The sequence below is a fragment of the Periplaneta americana genome, chromosome 5, assembly GCF_040183065.1.
Source record: "Periplaneta americana isolate PAMFEO1 chromosome 5, P.americana_PAMFEO1_priV1, whole genome shotgun sequence".
Classification (NCBI taxonomy): Eukaryota; Metazoa; Arthropoda; class Insecta; order Blattodea; family Blattidae; genus Periplaneta; species Periplaneta americana.
This window is the reverse complement of record NC_091121.1, coordinates 116052577-116073468: the sequence shown is the minus strand read 5'-3', so window position 1 is coordinate 116073468 and position 20892 is coordinate 116052577. Positions and strand designations below refer to the sequence as shown.

Here is a 20892-nt window from a genome sequence, read left to right as displayed (position 1 = left end):
TCTATAAATAAACACGTATTTTTCTATAACTGTAATTTAACACTTTCGTCAGGATATGTATTATAGTCATTCTGGGAGAACTAGATATATGGGAGATCTCGACACTTTTGACATTGCGAGCACTGTTCCCAAGTGAAAACAGTTCGAACTATATGAGATCTGTATTGACTGTGTTTGTAATCTCTGTGTAAGTGAATCTCGTGGCTCCAACTCATGTTTTACGTTCACAGAAGGCAATGCACAATACATGTGAGTTACGCTTTTCTTTTCGGTCATAAAATACAAGCTACCATCCTTAGTTTATTGTACTTTGACTGGACATGCGTGACGTTAATAGATCCACAAATTATTGTATATACATTTTTCAGGTTAGTAAAGGCGCCAAAGTGATTATCCTAAAAAAAAAAATGTCTTTGTTTCGGGTTTGCTGTCGTCTTTTGAATGAAGGTGTAACTCGGGAAGATTTCGACACTGTGTTTTGGGGAGAACTCGACATTTGTCGACTCTATAAACATTTTTATATTTTTTGTCTTAGGAGAATTCGCAATCCCCCATAGAGCTTTTTAGTGCCACTTTGTCCTTCTGTCTGTTTTCTCTCTGTGTGTCTGCCTACATGTATCAAACTACTCATCTTCCATTGAACCAATCTTAATTGAACTTTATATTTTAATTTTAATTGTTACCGGACAAATAGGAAAAGTCACATCTCTCGATACAAATATGGAAGGTCAATCAGTTCGGCATATCTTTAGCTTTGATTCTAAAGGATATATGGATTAATAATTAATGACGTAAGAGAATTGACATTCTGACATACTGCAGGATAACATGATTGAGTACTATCTAGTTCTAGCCAAAAATTGATGTGAAATTCGCGTTAAAGAAGAAGACATTATCACTACCCCAAGAACACCACAGATACCATCTGCACAAGGACATTTAGACTTGTCTAATTCCTCACTTACTGATACTTCCTTTAAGGAACTGTCGCCAGTTCCGATGTTAACATTTCATCTGGTGGCAAAAGAGAAAACTGCAAGACTTAGACGTAATAACGTCTGAAAACTATAGGAAATAGTTGAAGGAGACTAAACACCAAAAAGAAGTTAGGCTTTTCTACAGAAGGAAGCCATCTAATGCTCGGCGTGTATGGGGAGGAAGCTAGTTCATCAAATAATCTGGAAAATAAAAGAAAACCTATTGTACCACGTATAGTGGGTATTACTATGATGAAAATGCTACAGAACTTTGGTTTCAGTGAGTTGGAGAATGACAAAAATGTTTTCACGAGGCATAAGTGGAAATGGCACTGATGAAAAATTCACATGTGACCAACGTTAGTAAGAGTATTATACAATCAGGATTAAAATTTGTATTGTCAATGTTGGATTTTAAAGTGTTTCCTTTGTTTGTCATACTATATCGAAATCTCCCCCATTATGGGAGAAGTCGACACTTCGGCATCGATTTGTAATTTTTTTAATACGGAGATATTAAATGATCATATTGGCACCAGATAAGTGAAATGTACGGAAAACATATGCACATATATTCGGAGAAAAATCTAAATAAAAATTGGATAAATTGGTCCCAAAATTTACATTTTCCTTAACGTGTCGAGATGTCCCTAAACGACCCTAATGCAATTAAATTTATATTTAAAATATAAAGACAAGTAATTATCTATTTAGTCTAAAGGTCTACTGTATTGCATCTCCCATTAAAATTGAGAAAAGAATTGTATTTTTTAATTCTGGTTTCAGAAATTAAAATACCGATATACTAGTAACAAAATGTTGCCTGCATATCTTGAGTAACTTACCAAATGATATGTAGATGCCTGTAATGATTGAGGCCAGAGTACTAGTAGCAGACTATAATGAAATAATATTGAAGGTTTTATCATATCATTCATATTCAACAAATAAAAATCATTACCTTGACATGTCTCGCGAAGATTGTTGGTCCAAAGTTTCCACATAGGCCTGACATGGGAAGTGTCATAAGAGTTGGATATCTTTGTTAAGCAGATATTGACACATGAATAATGTCAAGGATCTTCAAAGTAGTCTCCTTGGATACAATGACACTCAATGGCTTCTTGAAGACAGTTGTATTTTCTTCAATCGTTTGCCAAAAAAATCGCAGAAAGGAAGATCCGGCGAATGTAAGGACTACGGAGCTAAATTACATTTTTTTCGCAGCCACTAATTTTCGTATGGATAGAATTTTGTGAAAAAGAAAACATTATCGTCCTCCCCAAACTCAAAATGAGGTTGAATGTTAAGATTTCATAATATTAAATTTATGTTTCTTGCTTTGGTTTCTATTGTTTTTTCCATTACAATCAGGGAACGAAGCATTAGGAATTTTTTCATAAAAGTTACACTATGAATGCAGAATTCTGCAACTAAGTTCAGAAGTGAGTTCATTTTGTATTTTGGGAAAACAACTGAAGGAATGGCAACAAGGCTACTCCACAACGAGAACGCCCCTTACTAACAGTATACTGTTCTTATCACAAGAACGTCACTGACTTCTGAAGACATTCCTTTAGTTAAAGAGCCTCGTATTTGCCGAATCTCCCACCCTGTAAATTCAAGAACAAAAGGAAACGGATAAAATGAGTGACTCGGGTGTAAAGCATGGTAACTGACATTTTGGTAAAAAATGAGATATGTAGCCTATAATATGGTATCTTACATTCTGCGTCTAATGCAGTAGTTATAGTCCCGTCGCTCTAATTTCCGGGAGCCCATCACGTTACAGGTCGGCTACATTTAAACGTATGCGTCTTATGATTCGCTGGTGAAGACGTCATGCATTTCCTAAGGCTCGATAAATACTTAAAATAATCGCCCGCCATTTTGGCTCTTTCGTTGGTGTTCGCAGAAAGCACACGAGGACGTTATTTGCCGCTCAATTATTTGCTGAATTACAGTGTGTTTGATTTATTATCATAGGAGCTACGACACGATAATGTTTAACGGTGAGGAAAATAGATTCCTCGTCTGGTAGCTCGGCAACAAAAGAACAAAAATATCGAACGATACTACGTACCTAGACTTTATAGAGCCTTCACTTCCTAAGACGTAAGCAAAGAGGAGGAGTCACGCCGGGAATAACAGCGTCGCGACTATAGTTTTCCAATACCTCAATAGATGGCTGAATTATATAGATTTTACTTTCCTGGTAACTACACAAACTGTTGCATATATAAGTGTTTACCTACCTAATAACTTCAAAAGACTAAAATGTCACTTATCATGTTTTACTCTCGAACCCCTCAAATATCTGGTCGAAATTACAACAAACTGAACGTGAAGACATGCTGAAGAAAGTATCATAAAAAAAGCTTTCTGGTTGTTTTGAAAAGTGGTGGGGACAATGGAGAAAATGTCTTTGTATCCAAGAAAAGTATACTAAAAGTGACTATAAGTGTGTAATGGGACCGGTGCCCACCCAGCATCTTGATGCACTTGGGGAGCTACGATAGGTAGCGAAATTCGATTACGCAAACAGCTATAACGGCTGGGGGTCTCATCGTGCTAATCACACGATACCTCCATTCTGGTTGGATGATCGTCCACCTCTGCTTCGCATGTGGGCGTGAGGCCAGCAGCCGGCTGGTCGGTCTTGACCCTTCGTGGGCTGTAGCGTCACGGATTATTATTATTATTATTATTATTATTATTATTATTATTATTATATGTAAACATTTATTTAATAAATATTTTTAACAATTTTATTATAAGTAAGAAGTCCAGCTATGCATTGAAGAGAGTAACTGTAAAAAAATCGCAACGTTGCAATGAAATATTATTTTTATCTTTACCATTTCTGGCCTCTTCTCCTTCGGGAGCTTGGCTTGTAAGTGCCTGTAGTTCCTTTTCGAGGTCCACATGAGATGTCTCGGAATCCCAGGACAGGAATCCTGTAACGACAAGAAATAGGGTGGTTCAGTAAAAAAACATTCACAAACATCAAGACTAATACGAAACTTTTTAAATATACCCATCCGCAATAATTAAGAGATATATATATATATATATGTGTGTGTGTGTGTGTGTGTGTGTGTGTGTGTGTGTGTGTGTGTGTGTGTGTGTGTGTGTGTGTGTGTGTGTGCAAAAATTGTATAACATCCGCTTGTTTTCATGGAAGAAACCAGCTCCACTATGTAGAGTTAAAGTAATACGCGTTTAACAGAACTTCATCAACAAAAATTATGATTTCAAATAACTAACATTAAAATAATTAAAAAATTAGCTGTTGACTGAAATGGAGGGATCAGAAAATCAGAATAAACATCGAACTGCGGATCACATGTCTGCAGCTATAAATTCATGTAGGGTAAATTAGGGTCTGTTGGACAGTCGGGCATGTTGGACACTTTGTACTTTAACACTTCTGGGCACCACATTCTGCTAGAAGTGGCGAGGTAACATGTTAAAGTACAAAGTGTCCAACATGCCCGACTGTCCAACATACCCTAATTTACCCTATGTATGTACACTTCTCAAAAACAGTTTTGTACCATTAAAATTTTTTTACAACTGCTATAGATATGCGATCATTTTAAAATAAATATAAATACAACATATTATTATCTCGAAACAAATGAGAATCTTATTATTGTGATGTACCGAAGTAAGTATATTTCCGTGCAGGAATTCTGCATTACCATATGATGAAGGATGGGTGGAAAGGAGATAATATGATATGGGTAAATAGTCACTTAGTGATTTCAGACAGCGCTCATTCCGTCGGGTCCCGGCCATTTAGTCACTCGTAATGAGCGCACCTCTGCACATAGTGTGTTGGACATTGTGCCACTGTCACACATCTGTGACACAGTGCATGAGGGTTGTCCAGTAAAGGGAAACTAAGAGGTGGAACTTAAACTGAGAGAATTCAATCCGGCACCGGAACTGGAATCCGATGTGGCTTAGTGGATAAAGCTTCAGCACGTAGAGCTGAAAACCCGGATACAAGGTTCCATCTGCTATGCTGGAAGTATAATGTGCAGTAAATAGTAGCTATGTAAAGCAGAGACACTGCTTTACAAAGCATGGTTCAATTAAGCTGTTAAACCAATTTGCATATGTAAGATCTTTTAAATGCTCCACTTTACCTACGTTTGTGCGTGAGCCGCGACTATGGCTCAAATGCTAGCGCGCTGCTTTTACATCCGGGTGCGCTTCCCGGTCAGATTGTGACGGAATTTGTGGTTTCAGATTTTATGATTTTTTATATTCTTGCCATACTTCTGTTATTTTGGAATAGATACTCTCTGTGACAAACCGCTTCTCGATCGTGACCCCATGAAATGCCAAAGTGAAAAATTGATGGCAGAGACAAGGATGAAAATGGCAGTTGTCTATTCTATTCATGTGACAGGTGTGAAGCATGCGTGGGATCGAGACAGTGTAAAATTAGGTGACGGGAGGATGGGGAGTTCTTGTTGCATCTCGAGGATAACAAGGACGCTCACCAGGCGTGGATGACAAGTGCGACGCCGGGAGATGAACGAACACCAGGATGCAGCACACCGAAATCAGTTACAAGAGACACATCCCCCCAATTTGACGTAATAAATTGCTTCACGTAGATTTGAAAGAAAGTAAAATTACAACGAACACTCAATCAAGACCATTTTGGCTTGTTTTTGAAGAGAACATCAACACCATTTATCAATGTTATTATTAGCTTATTTAAATCTTAGAAAATCTAATGCAATATTCTTCAGTAATGTTAAAAAACTGTCTCACTACTAGGTCTGTAACTGTTGAATGCAATAGTTTTTTGTACTGGCTATATCAACATATGATGAACTTTTTAGTAATAAAATTATGTTTTGTAAACGATTCTGGTGTGTTTAATTGAAATATTGCGAGTGGTGTATTATTACTTTTATCATCATCATCATCATCATCATCATCATCATCATCATCATCATCATCATCATCATCATCATCATCAACAACAATCAGCGTTTCACGTCCTCGTGGACTCAATGTTGCCTTGTGATCTGTATTTGTGTGCTTTCATTATTATTTTCTTTCGTTGTACATAGACTGCAGTAAATTCTTTAGTTTTTCTTTAATGTTCTCTGACAGACTTTGCTTTTTAAAATCATGATTTATTATTCTGTCTTTTAAATTGAAACAATATGTCTTCATTTAAAATGTTCACGATCTTATTTTGGAGAATATTTTCTGTTAATTTCTGACAACATGTTGCTTCAAATTTTTAAGAAAGTCTAGACATTCACAGTAAGGGTAACTGGTTATGTGGTCGGCATGATGTAAGACCACCTCTTGAGACAACACACGAAGAAACAGAAAAAAACACAATTCAACTGAAAGAGAAATAAGATAGCGTCGGCCTCGGTAGCGTAGTTGGTATAGCGCTGACCTTCTATGCTCGAGGTTGCGGGTTCCATCCCGGCCCAGGTCGATGACATTTAAGTGTGTTTAAATGCGACAGGCTTATTTCAATAGATTTACTGGCATGTAAAAGAACTCCTGCGGGACAAAATTCCGGCACATCTGCGACGCTGATATAACTCTGCAGTTGCGAGCGTCGTTAAATAAACCATGGTTAATTAAATAAGATAGCTACAGCAGAAGTGTTCAAGGGAAACACAACACAAAAACAGAAATTGAATCATTCCATACTCATATATTCTAATGGTAGTATTAATTACGAGATATTCCGTGAAAATGCGGCCCCATTCGGTTAAAAAATACTCTCATAAACAAAAGAAAACCGTAGCGGTGATGATGTCATTGAGCCTGCCTGCTAGTTATTCATGGCTAATATAGGTGATTTTTGTCGTGTAATGTGAGACATAGTAGAATTATGGCTTCGCGTGGCATCAAACCTTACCAGTTTGAACCTGAGGAAGATAGTTCTAATACTGATGAGAGTGGAAATGATTTTCAAATCGCAGTAACAGGTAGCGCAGATAAAAAATCCTGAAGTAAATGTTCACTCTGAAGTGAAATGAATTCCGATGTGGAGTGTGTTTGTTGTGTGGAAGTAGATACCGTGAGAACTGTAAAGAGTGATGCTTATTTTTGCGTGACTGGAACCCTTACTAAATTAATGTTCGATAAAGAATTTAGAAATGTTTTATCGAGAATAATTTTTTTATCAAGCGTCAGAGCATCCTTTGAACCAGGCTTCCTTTGCTTTCTGTCCTTCGGTAAATGAATTGTGTTCACAGTACAGCTCCTATCCACTCGTGTTCGTTTTTGATACGATGCAGCAGTGATGTGAATTTATCAATCAGTAAGGAATCATTTCCATTACATACATTCATAGACAAAAGTATTCATATACAGTAATGATTCAAGTTTAATATAATTCTAGTATCTCACATAATCGTGTTTATTAGCAATCCATTTTATAGTAAATACGGTATCAGGGTATGAATCAAATAAATGTGATACAATACTTTTTCTACATTACACAATAAAGTTATAAGACGAAATTATATTTGTTGTTTTGATTTATGGCCGGACAGAAGTATTCGTACAGTGTGAGTTAAAAAGGGATAAATTAACTAGTGAAGAATATCCACCTCTACGCAGTTGTCTCAGTTGAGTGCTACAATTGCTCATAGAGAAGGTCTTACTGCCTGGAAAGAGACTGCTCTGTCGAAATGAGGAGAAAAAGTAAGAAAACTTCTACTGAGGACAGGAAATGATTCTCTCACTTCACAATGAAGAAAAATAATGTTCCGAAATAGCAAAAACAGTTGGAAGGAGCCGATCCAATGTCAAAAGCACAATAAATAAGTTCAAAGGTAAAATAGTGTTAGTAAGCAACCGAAGAAGTGGATGTCCACAGAAACTTTCTTCAAGTGAAGAGAAATATGTAATAAACTTAATTAAAAAAAAACTTTAAAATAGCTTCACCTGAAATAGCAGCTCAAGTGAAGAATATTTTAACAACCCAGTAACTTCACAAACAATAAGACTAGCATCGTGCTAAGAATGAAGCTAGGCTACCAATAAAGAAACCCCACATAAGCAAAATAAACAGAAACAAGAGGTTATAATTTGGAAAAGAGTATGTAGAAAAATATAACGAGTTTTGGGGGAAGATAATGTTTACCGACGAAAGCAAATTTAATATTTTTGAAAATGATGGACTTATTTTGTTCGGAGACAACTAACATGGAGTACAATGAGAAGAACCTCCTAACTACTGTGAAGCATGAGGGTGGTGATGTCATGGTATGGGGATGTATGACCACTTCAGGTGTAGTGGAGTTGGTTTTCATAGAGGAGAAATATGAATGAATTTCAGTAGGTATTTGGACATCTTAAAAAGAAAATCTTTGAAAAAGCGCAGAAAACTAAATCTTGGTAGGCTAATAATTTCTACTTTCAAGACAATGGCCCCGAACATACGGTGGCTATTGTTCGTCTGTGGTTACTGTGTGTCCCTACATATTAAAAACGCCATCAAAGTCTCCGGATACAAATCTTATAGAGCAGTGGTCGTCAGCACTCGCTGAAATGTGCAAAGGATAAGCGGTGCCGGCCCGTGTGCACCGTCGTGCAGCAGGAAGAGGTAGAGAGCATATCCGCTAGCAGCTATGAGTGCACCATGGTGCACTGCGTTTTCCACGGGTAAGCGACGCTAGCCCCAGAGTGCTCTGTGCTGACGACCCCTGTTACAGAGCGTCTTGAGTTTGAGTTTGATTTCAGGGTGAGAAAACACTATGTAGCAAGCAAGTCGCAATTGAAACACTTTCTGTAACAGGAATGGAGAAAATTTCGATCAGAAATAAAACAGAAGCTGGTGCATTCAATTCCAAATAGGTTAAGAGAAATTATATGCAGTAAAGGCATGCAAACTCACTATTAAAACCAAGTCAACAATACTATTTTACCCTTATTTTTTACTGTTTTTGAAGGTGTATGAATACTTATGTCCAGCCATATATTATCGTGCACTGAGAATGTGAATTTTTATTTTGTGTTTTCATGTATTTTCATTAAAATTTTAGTGCATATTAGCTATACATTGATGTAAATACTATAATTTTGTTTGCGACAGCTTGTGCAATCTTAAATATTTTTGTACAAATGTACAAACGATTGTTTTCAACTCTCTATACCAGGTATGTCAATTGATGCCCACAGGAGCAAGCGCACGCTTTAGAGCCCAGGAGAGCCTGAGCGCTTTACAGCGGAAAGGAAAGAGACAAACGAAAGTGGTAGTATATGCCGCTTGGTCGAGCTATATTCAGGGATGGCCAGCACTGATTCAATAGATAAAGGGGAGAGAACTTATTAAAACTGTATCCATGTTAATTTTTAGATTTGCCTGAGAAATATAAGTGCATTATAAGAATGTAAGTTTTAATTTTAATGCTCATTTTTCACAAGTTTGATTTTTTTTATTCAAAAGAAATATTTTCTCAACTTTTCGTATAGAAAAGCGAAATTCAGGTATAGGCTTACTGAAGAAGATAGTGTATTGAACATTTTGAAAATATTCGCATGGAAATTGTTTGTAAGGAAATGAATTAACAAAGGAACTACTGTTACATCATAAGCAAAATATACGTGCCCATGTGTTGTAAATATGTCAGCTCTATAGCTTCAGCAGATTTTGAGAAAATAATTTAATATTCTGATGATAGGAAGTTGCTCACAAATATCACCTTAAAAGCATAATGCGATAAGAGTTTTGTTATGTAATATTAGTTACACTTAAAACAGATACAGTACCTAGGTAACTTTGCTTTGTACTGTAATATTGTTTTGATTAGTTTATTGATTACTTTTGTAAGGCTAAAGATTCCATCAATATAAATTCCAACTTATCATGTCATACTCAATCTCTTTCTTTGGAATATCACTTTCTTTATGAATGACGTGTTTCATCCACTTAATACAGTATAATATGTACTACTATGGAATTTAAGTGAATATTCCTTCTTAACTCTCTATTATGTTATTAAGATTTAAAACACAAGTGCAATATTAAGAAATCAGTGTTAGTACTTTTGTTTTACAGACAATATAGATAATATTAAACAGAAAGAAGTCATATAAAAATAACGACATAAAATTTCACGTTCCGTTTGAAGTTTGTGCACCACTGTTTTCTTAATCCAACAGGTTGCTTATTCATATACACAACCCTTCCTCTTTCCATACTTAGCGCTTGCTGCCCGCGCACGACGTCAAGGTCAGAAATATGCGCTTGCTTTGACATCACTGCTCTATACGAATATTTTTGTCCATGTCTGTATAGGCCTCTCTAACTCGCCCTCTAGCATACCCTTTTATACTAGTTGGAAGTCCACTATGGTACCTGTACGCAGTTCCATGGCAGAATATGTCATATACTTGGCAGAATACGCGGGTGAGTCGGATTGTCCATCCCATACTAGCTAAATATCATTCCCGCAATTCTTTATAAGCCTACATTCTATGTTTTTTTTCTTTTCTGTAATTTCTTCCACAGTAGCTTAATTACTGGAGCAGCAAACTTATTTACTACCTGATCAAATACTGTTCTAGAATATATCTACAGAAAGATGGAAATGATGTAAAAGGAATACCAGAAAGCATCAATGCAAATGCAATCAATACATTTCCTTCCGGTCCTTTGGCCTTCATGGGCTGAGACACCGAAGCGCACATACTCGTATTACCATATTCACAAAGAGTTTCAACATGCAGCGTGGTACTTCTGTATAATGCTTTATAGTTTTAATTTTCTGCTTACATACAGTACAACACAAATCTCGAACAGTAGTATCAGACTAATCCAAGCCACGATAAAATAAGCATGTAAACCCACATTTTCATTTCTCACATCGCTATTGTCACTCTTTCCTTCATTACTTGGTACATATAAATGGCCATCTAAATTCGTCTGTTTGTATCTGAATCACTGTAAGACACTAAGGATGAAAATTCTGCATAATAGCGAAACATTTCAGAACTCATTTTACACTGCAATCCAGTGGTCATCAGGATGCTGAAATGTGTAACGAGTAAGCAGTGTAACGTAATATGCCCAGTCGTGCAGCAGGAAGAGGGAGAGAGCGTACCCGCCAGCAGCTACGGATGCACCATAGTGCAGTCTCTTATCCGCGGGTAAGACGCTAGCCCGAGGGTGCACTGTGCTGATGACCGCTGTGTGTATTCCTTTATGAAGTTGATTTCGTCTTTGTCTTCTATAGTTTCTTCTTTGTTATCTAAAATCTATTGGACTAACTTCAATCTCTGCTTTATTTTATATTTCTCAGATCGCATCTGTTTTGTCGTTCACGGTCCACCACGGTGATTTGAAATATTGTCATTAATACTAGGTTTGAAATTATGATTTTCAAATTTCACACTAGGTGCAGAACCGAGATTTAGTCTAGAATTGTACGGCTTTGTCCTTCGTCAATTAAATTTTTAATGGATCTGGTCAAAGTAGTTTTCAGTGAATTGTAACTAATGTAATTTAGCTCCACGTTCAGGATTAAAATTTTTCCTTTTTGCAGTATTTCCTCCATTTTCTAAGTCGTGTCAGTGAGGAATTACGATTAGCAAATCTTATGAAGAAATAATATTCCCAGCTTTTGTTATCAGGTTGTTTGTATTATCAAAAGCAAAAGCACCACAAGAAGGCATATTAAATTAATACTAATTCTAACTGAATGAAATTTTATTAAACTCATAGTAACAAAAACATTCTGAATTATTACACTCGCGTACGTGACGGGGGAAGAAGATGAATATGTTTAATCGGAAACTTTCATTTAATAATAAGTTGTTACTTTGTGTTGTGTTCACCTTTAAGAACGTTAAGTGAAATAGGCTTCAGGACTTTACTAATAGACGGTAGTATATTATACACACTATTTAAAGGGTGTAATTGATATCTGTTATTGAAGTGTTGTATCAGTGAAGAAGTGTGCTCTGTTAGTGAAGTGTGAAGTGTGTTGTGTCAGTGAAGTGTGTTGTGTAAGTGAAGTGTGTTTCTGTCAGTGAAGTTTTATAATTTATAGTGGCAGTGCAAAGTATTTGAACAGTGAAATGTTTTTGAAGTGTTAGTGAAATCAGGATAGAATCAGTGAAATGTGTCGTAGTTCCAGTGCAGTGAGTGAGTATCAGCGAAATTAGTATAGTGCTGAAAGGTACTTGTGCAGGTATGAATATATCATACTCATGGGTTTTAGTTCGAACTTAGGGTTAAGATACAAATGAGATTCTCTTTAAATGTGATCGGGCTTCATTTAATTTAATTTAGGATGCTCCCTGTTATTATTATTATTATTATTATTATTATTATTATTATTCGTAGTAGTAGTAGTAGTAGTAGTAGTAGTAGTAGTAGTAGTATTAATTATTATTATTAGTAATTTATTATTATTTGTATTTTTATTAATTGTGTTTATTATTGTCATTATTGAGTGTAATTAGTTACTACTGCCACCGGGTATATATACCCATTTGCAGTGTGAATAAATACATACAGATACACATATACTTCTACAATACCAGCAGACTTGCGAACGTGTTAACAATGTTTTCCTAGACTGACTGCATAGGGTTCGTTATTTCCTTCGTAACAGTCCAACTTATTTTACGAAGACGCATGAAATGTATTTAGAAAGTGCACTTCAGGTTAACTAGAAAAGTTTGTTCGACAGTTTAATCAAATTTTAACCTGCTGTTCGTGCCTGCGTTCTACTCTATGCGATCTGTGTCTCTGTTGTTGCACGGAACTCCCGTTTAAAACGAATGTCAGTGTTGTCGCGAGGACGAAAGTAGCGATAATGCATATTGTTTAGTGAGAACTTTTATCTCTCTGTACTGTCTCAATTCTAGCTACATTACGTAACAGACTACAACGGGGCTGCATAGGAAGTAGCTCCAAGGAACTCTGTTCGGATAAATGTGCAGAGAAACTCTGCAGCTAGTGCAACACGTTGCATTTACAAAAATGAAATTGTTTACATTACATGTCAATGTTGAAATGCAAACTGTTCTCTTTGAAAGAAAATGTATCCGACCGTGTTAAGAGGATGGACGAAGACTCGCATTCCAAATACCATGAATTTAATTTTCTAAACAACTTATCAGTAAACTCCGGTTATAGTGAACCTCTACAGACCAGCATATTTCGTTCACTATATCCAAGGTTCACTAAAACCGATGTGTCTGTTTTTATACTACTGACGTTGCTATACATACAGTTAATGCCCATTTGAGTCAGACCACGTTCAATATCAGTACGAATGTTCGCTTCATCTTCCAACTTAAACACTTCACGCTTCGACATCCTGACGTTCACAGTTCCAAACTTGAATCTAATCTAGCCATGTAGATAGTAGGCATTGACCAATTTCGCACCTCTTCCCACTAGAGGTATGTAACTGTGTACTCGGCTTTGGAATTTCCCCGGGTTTACTTTTACAAAGATGCGGGAAGAAGGGTTGAGGACCATTATACTCTAATCCTTCTTGTATTTACCCATTGGTCATCACTCATCACTCTACTCCCTTTTACAAAAGAAATCACTTTTTCTTTCTACTTTTCTAATAATCTCTTTTAAAGGAGTCAGAACTACAATCCTTCCACTCCTGCGGGACAAAATTCCGGCACACCGGTGATGCTGATATAACCTCGGCAGTTGCGAGCGTCGTTAAATAAAACATAACATTTTTTTAATAACAATCCTTCCTTTATCCCTCACTGCGTACACTATTCTTTTTAACATGTTTCAAGTTATCCAGGAAGCTGAACAAATCATTTGTCTTTCAATGCACTTAAGGAGTAGAAGGTTTGAGATTTTGTTCTGAACATATTCTTGGAAGTTTATAGGAGAAAGGGTTTCCTAAATTACCATTTTGGCCATTTTAAAATTAAATTTTCTTGGGGACATTCTAGTTTTAGGTTCACTATAACCGAAGTGAGAATTCACTATAAACGGAAATATTAATGTACTTTTTAATATATGCGGGTTGGGACCAACGATTTAGGTTCACTATAGCCGAATGTTCACTATTACCGAGTTCACTATATCCAGAGCTGACTGTATCAGGCAGTACATCTCACTGACGATATGAGGAGGAAAAATTCAAAAGAGACTTTGTCTTTCAAATCGAATTTTAGGTTATGAAGCAAAAATGAATTTTATTATCTTCCCAATTTTACAATTGTGTATCGACTACTTAATTATGAGTAGGCCTATTAATCTCTTTAGAATGTAGTAAAACTAAGTATTCAAATCAAATTAAATTGCCATTGTACAAATTAAATATAAAAGTTTGGGCAGAGTTTTGAGTGAACAGATTGGACATTGTTGGCATTGTTTGTCACAAGGCTGGACATACTAGTACCTTAGATCTCTCAGGCCTGTTCCGACTTCGAGAAAATTGGTTCTTCGATCTATAGGCATCCAACAAGGAAAAATCAGTGCGCAGAAACCAGCGGACGTGACTGTCTCGCGCTGATGACGTATATGCTCCCGTCCCCAGCATGCTCTCACGCCTACAGCAGGGGAGTAAAGCCGGAAACACATTATTGCCACGGCATGTGTTCTCCTGTGAGATCATATAAGTTGGAAGGCACGTGTTGTGTCGCGTTGTGTGCACATTATCGCCACGCCATTTCACTTCACACTAACCTTACAATCTGTTCAGTCGCTATTTTATTCAGTAGCTTTCTGTAGCAGAGATGGAAGGTGAATGGGTTAGTAGTTCCAGTAGTTCTTCAGAGTTTGAAGAAGACATCAAAAATGCTCTGGTTGATGCGGATTATAAATTTATTACAATTGATGTAGGCTCTTACGGCAGAAACAGTGATGGGTGTGTTTTTGCTAATTCACGCTTTGGGGAAAAAACTGGAATGTAATACTTTAAATGTGCCACAAAATGCTCCATTAGTTGAAAATGGGGAGCCACAACCACACATAATTGTTGGGGATGAAGCATTTCCACTAAAAATATCTTCTGCGTCCATATGGCAGGCACCATTGAGATGGAGACGAAACAAAAAAGATTTTCAACTATAGACTTTCCCGAGCGAGAAATGTGGTCGAGAATGCATTCGGAATTTTGACTGCTCGTTGGAGAATTTTTCGAAGATATATGGAGGTACAACCGAACATGGTCGATAGAATTGTACTTGCGTCATGCTGCCTGCATAATATGCTATGTAAAGACAATATGTTTGAGCCTGATGTGCAAGCACTTTCACTACCAACCTGTGCCCTAAGAAACCTAGACCACTTGAGAAGAAACAGTACACGCGAATCTTTTCAAGTGCTAGAAAACTTCAAGGAATATTTTAATTCTCTAGGCTCAGTGCCTTGGCAATTAAATGTTGTTCGTCGAGGTAGATCGCAAAATTAAGATTAATGTCTACAGTACAGCTGTTGTAGTCATTGTTAATATGCACTTTTATGTGTATGGTCGCATCTACACTGATGTACCTCCTAAAATAATAATAATAATAATAATAATAATAATAATAATAATAATAATAATAATAATAATAATAATAATAATTTCGAAGAGGTGGAAAAATTCAAATATCTTGGAGCAACAGTAACAAATATAAATGACACTCGGGAGGAAATTAAACGCAGAATAAATATGGGAAATGCGTGTTATTATTCGGTTAAGAAGCTCTTATCATCCAGTCTGCTGTCCAAAAATCTGAAAGTTAGAATTTATAAAACAGTTATATTACCGGTTCTTCTATATGGCTGTGAAACTTGGACTCTCACTCTGAGAGAGGAACATAGGTTAAGGGTGTTTGAGAATAAGGTGCTTAGGAAAATATTTGGGGCTAAGCGGGATGAAGTTACAGGAGAATGGAGAAAGTTACACAACACAGAACTGCACGCATTGTATTCTTCACCTGACATAATTAGGAACTTGAAATCCAGACGTTTGAGATGGGCAGGGCATGTAGCACGTATGGGCGAATCCAGAAATGCATATAGAGTGTTAGTTGGGAGACCGGAGGGAAAAAGACCTTTAGGGAGGCCGAGACGTAGATGGGAGGATAATATTAAAATCGATTTGAGGGAGGTGGGGTATGATGATAGAGACTGGCTTAATCTTGCACAGGATAGGGACCGATGGCGGGCTTATGTGAGGGCGGCAATGAACCTTCGGGTTCCTTAAAAGCCATTTGTAAGTAAGTAAGTAATAATAATAATAATAATAATAATAATAATAATAATAATAATAATAATAATAATAAAATAGTAGTAATAATGAGGTTAAGTTGAATCGATTATTTACTTATGGGCTATTCCATATGAAATCGATTAGTAAAAAACCTCGCATTTTTTATACTCATTGTATCACTGTTCTCTACGTACAAAAAAGTTTCATTGTATTTAGAAATTTTAAGGTCAATTTTCTCTATATTTCGGTCGATTTGAGATGGAATAGCTCTTGGAAATAAGTTAACATACAGTACTCACCGCTTATATTCATCTCTCTTCCTATTTCCTCCCAAGCTTCTTTTCCCATGTTTAAGTCTCTGTAATTGGATGACTTAAAATTATAGATAAATTCATATTGCCTTACTTTTTCAATGATATATTCCTCCATAATGAACCTGCACGTGCTCTCCACCGTCCGACAATGTCCGGTGCGACAGAAAATCTAAACGTGATGGCACAAGTGCTACACAGGAGAGGACGTGGCGTCCGTGGCGTGGGAACAGTGTGATTCTAAGCAACGTAAATAAATGGAGAAAACGGATACCACACATTGAATGCAGAACGTGACAGCACAGGAAATCACATTTCGTGCCGTGCCGTGGCAATAATGTATTTCTACCAGGTATAGCATGCGCGCAGCGAGGAGTCCGAGCTGAGTTTTACTTGTAGGATACCTATAGTAACTGGTCTTCCTTGTCTACTAAATGTAGTTAAAAAGTATTGTGGGAATTCTATCTCTGTCTTTCTTAATAAATGTTTGTATCAATTGTCTTTGTGTCCCCATTTTATTAATTTAAAATATTTCATTGTTCTTCTTTCCTGGTATATAAGAGCACAGCCCGCAGTTTGTCTTAATAATGTCATCTTTGATTCTTCTGTCTTCCTATTAAACTACCCTTTCGGGTCTGAGTTCAATTTTCACTGCCATAAATTATCATGGGTACCGCTATAACCATATAGAACTTTACTCTGAGTATCTTGTATCATTTTTTCATTGAGTTTCCACTTACGGTTCCACACATTCTTTGAAACTTCTGTAATTTGATACTATTTATATACTATTGCGATGTATTAAAGCCTAAATAATAATGGAAGGACTTTGCTTTTATAGTTGGCCTAATAAAGTTTTTTTAAATAAATATTTTGATCAATTCTTTCTTGGAATTCCGTTACCAGAGTCATGTTTTATGGTGACTAATACATTTTTACTACGTCATACTACTTTTGACCAATAAAATGATACGGAATGATGTGTTTCAAGCATGGCTGTTTATCCTACAATTTTTATCACCTCTCCAGCATTTGTTTGTTTTTATCACCTCCCTAAGTGTTGTGCCCATGAGCAGGTCTTTCATTCCAAACCCAGCATTGTCCAATCTTTCCTATTTTCTGCCTTCCTCTTAGTCCCCGCATATGATCCACATATCTTAATGTCGTCTATTATCTGATATCTTCTTCTGCCCCGAACTCTTCTCCTGTTCACCATTCCTTCCAGTGCATCCTTCAGTAGGCAGTTTCTTCTCAGCCAGTGACCCAAACAATTCCTTTTTCTTTTTTTGATCAGTGATTCATCCTTAATTAAAACTTTTCTATAATTTATATAGTTTATACATTATTTAGGTTATGTTATACGTAGCTTCTGCTGTATGAGATTATGAATAGTCACGTATCAGAGATTGTTTAATATATATTAATAATTGAAGTGGAATGAAACTGTTTTAATAAAAATGAAACTGAATCAACAAAGCCTTCTTGACTACTAATCGCCCATAGAGTTCAATGAAGGTTATATAGTTGGCACAACTGGTAACAAGAGAACAGCTCATCATAACACTACTGCCATCTAGCGGAATATTTGTTATGATAAGATAGTACAATAACATATTTTCAAGACAGTTCAGTATTTTAGTAAGTTAATTAATATTTCAATGTATTAGAGTAGCCTACTTTATTTCTTCTAATTTTTATATACTTTCTTCTAATCGTGTAATAGCCAATTAAATCCCACTAGAGTTTTGATTTTCTCCAGATAAATTACAACCTCTTGTGAGATTATTGTAGATAGTTCATTAACATTTCGCGTGTAAAATTTATTTTTTTGTGTTGAATAAAGTGTCAAATTTTCGCGATAATGTCGCAATAAAATAATTATGTCTGTCATCTGTAATAACCCACCACATCTCCTCCATCAAATTTGCTTGGAGGCGAGAATCAGTTTACATTACACATTACATAAATGAAGACGCACTTATTTCGGTTTTTCGCCCCATCTTCACACCATCACTTAACTTTGGGAATAACTATTAAGTATGTCAAGTAGAATGAAAATGGTCTGCAATTGTTCATTTTTAGTTGGTTATTTAACGACGTTGCATCAACTACGAGGTTATTTAGTGTCGATGAGATTGGTGATAGCGAGATGAGGCCGAGGATTCGCCATAGATTACATGGTATTCACCTTACTGTTGGGGAAAACCTCGGAATAAACCCAACCAGCCCAAATGGGGATCGAACCCGCGCCCGAGCGCAACTTCAGACCGGCAAGCAAGCGCCTTAACCGACTGAGCCACGCCGGTGGCTGCAATTATTCACTGACTGGTGTACGATAAAATTAAATTTCCTCTTTTGTGCTGAAATATGCGGAGTTGACAAACAAAAGTTCTTCCTTATGTTCATACATACCGAAAGGAATATTTCCAAAAGGTGATCAAGCTAATAACTGGCAGGAGAAAGTGTTTTTAGTCAGTCTCAGCATATATAAATAGGGACCTAAGAAAAATTCAAAAGGTTTAAGTATGTACCGCGTATTTCCACGAAAAGGAGACATTATTTGCAGTTAAAATAATTTAAAAAATAATAAATAAATATTTTTCGTGTATAAAGCGCTAACAAAAACTTTCGCAAGAAAACGTAAAATTCGCGTAAAATATTGTCATAGATGAACTATACTTAACACTAAACGTGTACATATCTCTAATCGCAACTAAAAATAATTTTTCGCGTTTATCGTAAATACAAGAAAGAAAAACACAACTCTGGCCGTTACATTTGTTTTTTTTTTTACATGGAAATATGTTAAGATTACATTCGTTATTTATTTATTTTTTTATTTATATGCAGCTCTTTCGAGGTTATTTTCTGATGTACTATAAACAGCATTGTCATCAGCAAACAAAATGATATTTAAAACTGTACAGTTTGTTTTAAAATCATCGACTAAGTAGCATATTGTCATTTCCTAATAGCATGATCAATATAAATGTTAAACAACGCGAAAGACAGCGCGGGCATTCTTGTTTAACAGCTTTGTTTCTCTTTCTGTAATATTGATAACTGCTGTTCTTTATTAATACTTACAGGTTTTTTTTATAGCTTTTAAAATATGTTTCGAATATCTGTCAATTTCCTTTATAGTCCACAGTTTCTTAGTTTCTTTTGGTTTACCTTACAAAACCCTTCTCACAATCCACGAAAAATATAAACGTTGAAAGATTATATTCTCTTTCCCCCCCCCCCCCCAATAGTTGTTGCATTACAAATAGCCTATACCGTCAGTACAGGAATGTCCGCCCCTTCGTGAGACAGCATTGTTCTTCTCTTAAAATGTATTCACTAATTGGATTGGTTCAACGAGTAATAATTTTTACGTACATTTTATATGCCACGTTGAAGAAACTAGACCTAACAGGCCTACTGCTATAACTGTATTACAGTTTCCTTTTTGTCTATCATAAATATCATAGCCTGGACATTGATAGAATACCTTGTTCTTTATGAAATAAGTTTTAAGAGGCGTGGCCTACTATTATGTCATGCACAAGTGTAGGTCTCTACTTAGGAAATTCGTGTTTTTACTGCAATTCCACATTTTAAGAGGAAACGTGCTTGTCCGGTCTTGACGTAAGAGAAGCGCCGCCAAATGGCCTTTTTATGCAACATGTATAAACAATACATTAATTTCAAAGGCACTTTGACGTGCAAAAGTCTTTGTAGTGCTGTGTTTCCAGTTCGCCTTTATCAGACTCTCGCTCCACCTCCACTTCTGCGGTTTGTTGAATATATATCGCACGGTGTTTAGCTATTAATTTTGTGTCACTTGCACTCCAGCTCCAACTCAAAAACATGCTTCAGCTACAGCGTCCACCCTAATTCGCCATTCAAAATGACGTCCTTGAAAACTTGTGCCATTACAATGTGTAATGGTCTGTTGTGGATATGGAGCATGGTCATATTAATTTAAAAGCGCAGGGAAGTACTTTTATGTAACATGTTTGATATGGCAGGCCATTTAATTCAAAAGTAGCATAATGTTCCACAAACTGCCATTTAAAGAACGTTCGATACTCCTATCCTCTCGTATTTCTGTGTAAATCAAATTATATAACTTGCAGGCTGACTTAAATTATGATTTTGTGATTCTACATTATATTCTAATAAAAAAATAAAAAAACTCACACAAGTTATTCATTCATTCATAGTGTTCTGCCCAAGAGCAAGTCTTTCACTGCAAACACAGCATTCTCCAGTATTTCCTATTTCTGCCTTCCTCTTTTTCTCAGCATATGATCCATATATCTTAATGTCGTCCATCATCTGATATCTTCTTCTGCCTCGAACTCTTCTCCCGTTCACAATTCCTTTCAGTGCATCCTTCAGTAGGCAGTTTCTGCTCAACCAGTGACC

General features: G+C 36.3%; 1 protein-coding gene across 1 annotated transcript in view; it reads right to left on the bottom strand.

Annotated features, from left to right (window-relative positions):
* The window catches only part of LOC138700435 (microtubule-associated protein futsch-like), a gene marked incomplete at its 5' end in the record, with an annotated part of 67289 nt that extends 63348 nt beyond the window's left edge, over window positions 1-3941 (bottom strand). Inside the window, one exon of the mRNA XM_069827052.1 lies at window positions 3836-3941. Coding sequence (XP_069683153.1) covers window positions 3836-3941 — 106 coding nt within the window. The remainder of the gene's footprint in view (window positions 1-3835) is intronic.
* Between the last annotated feature and the right edge of the window lie 16951 nt (window positions 3942-20892).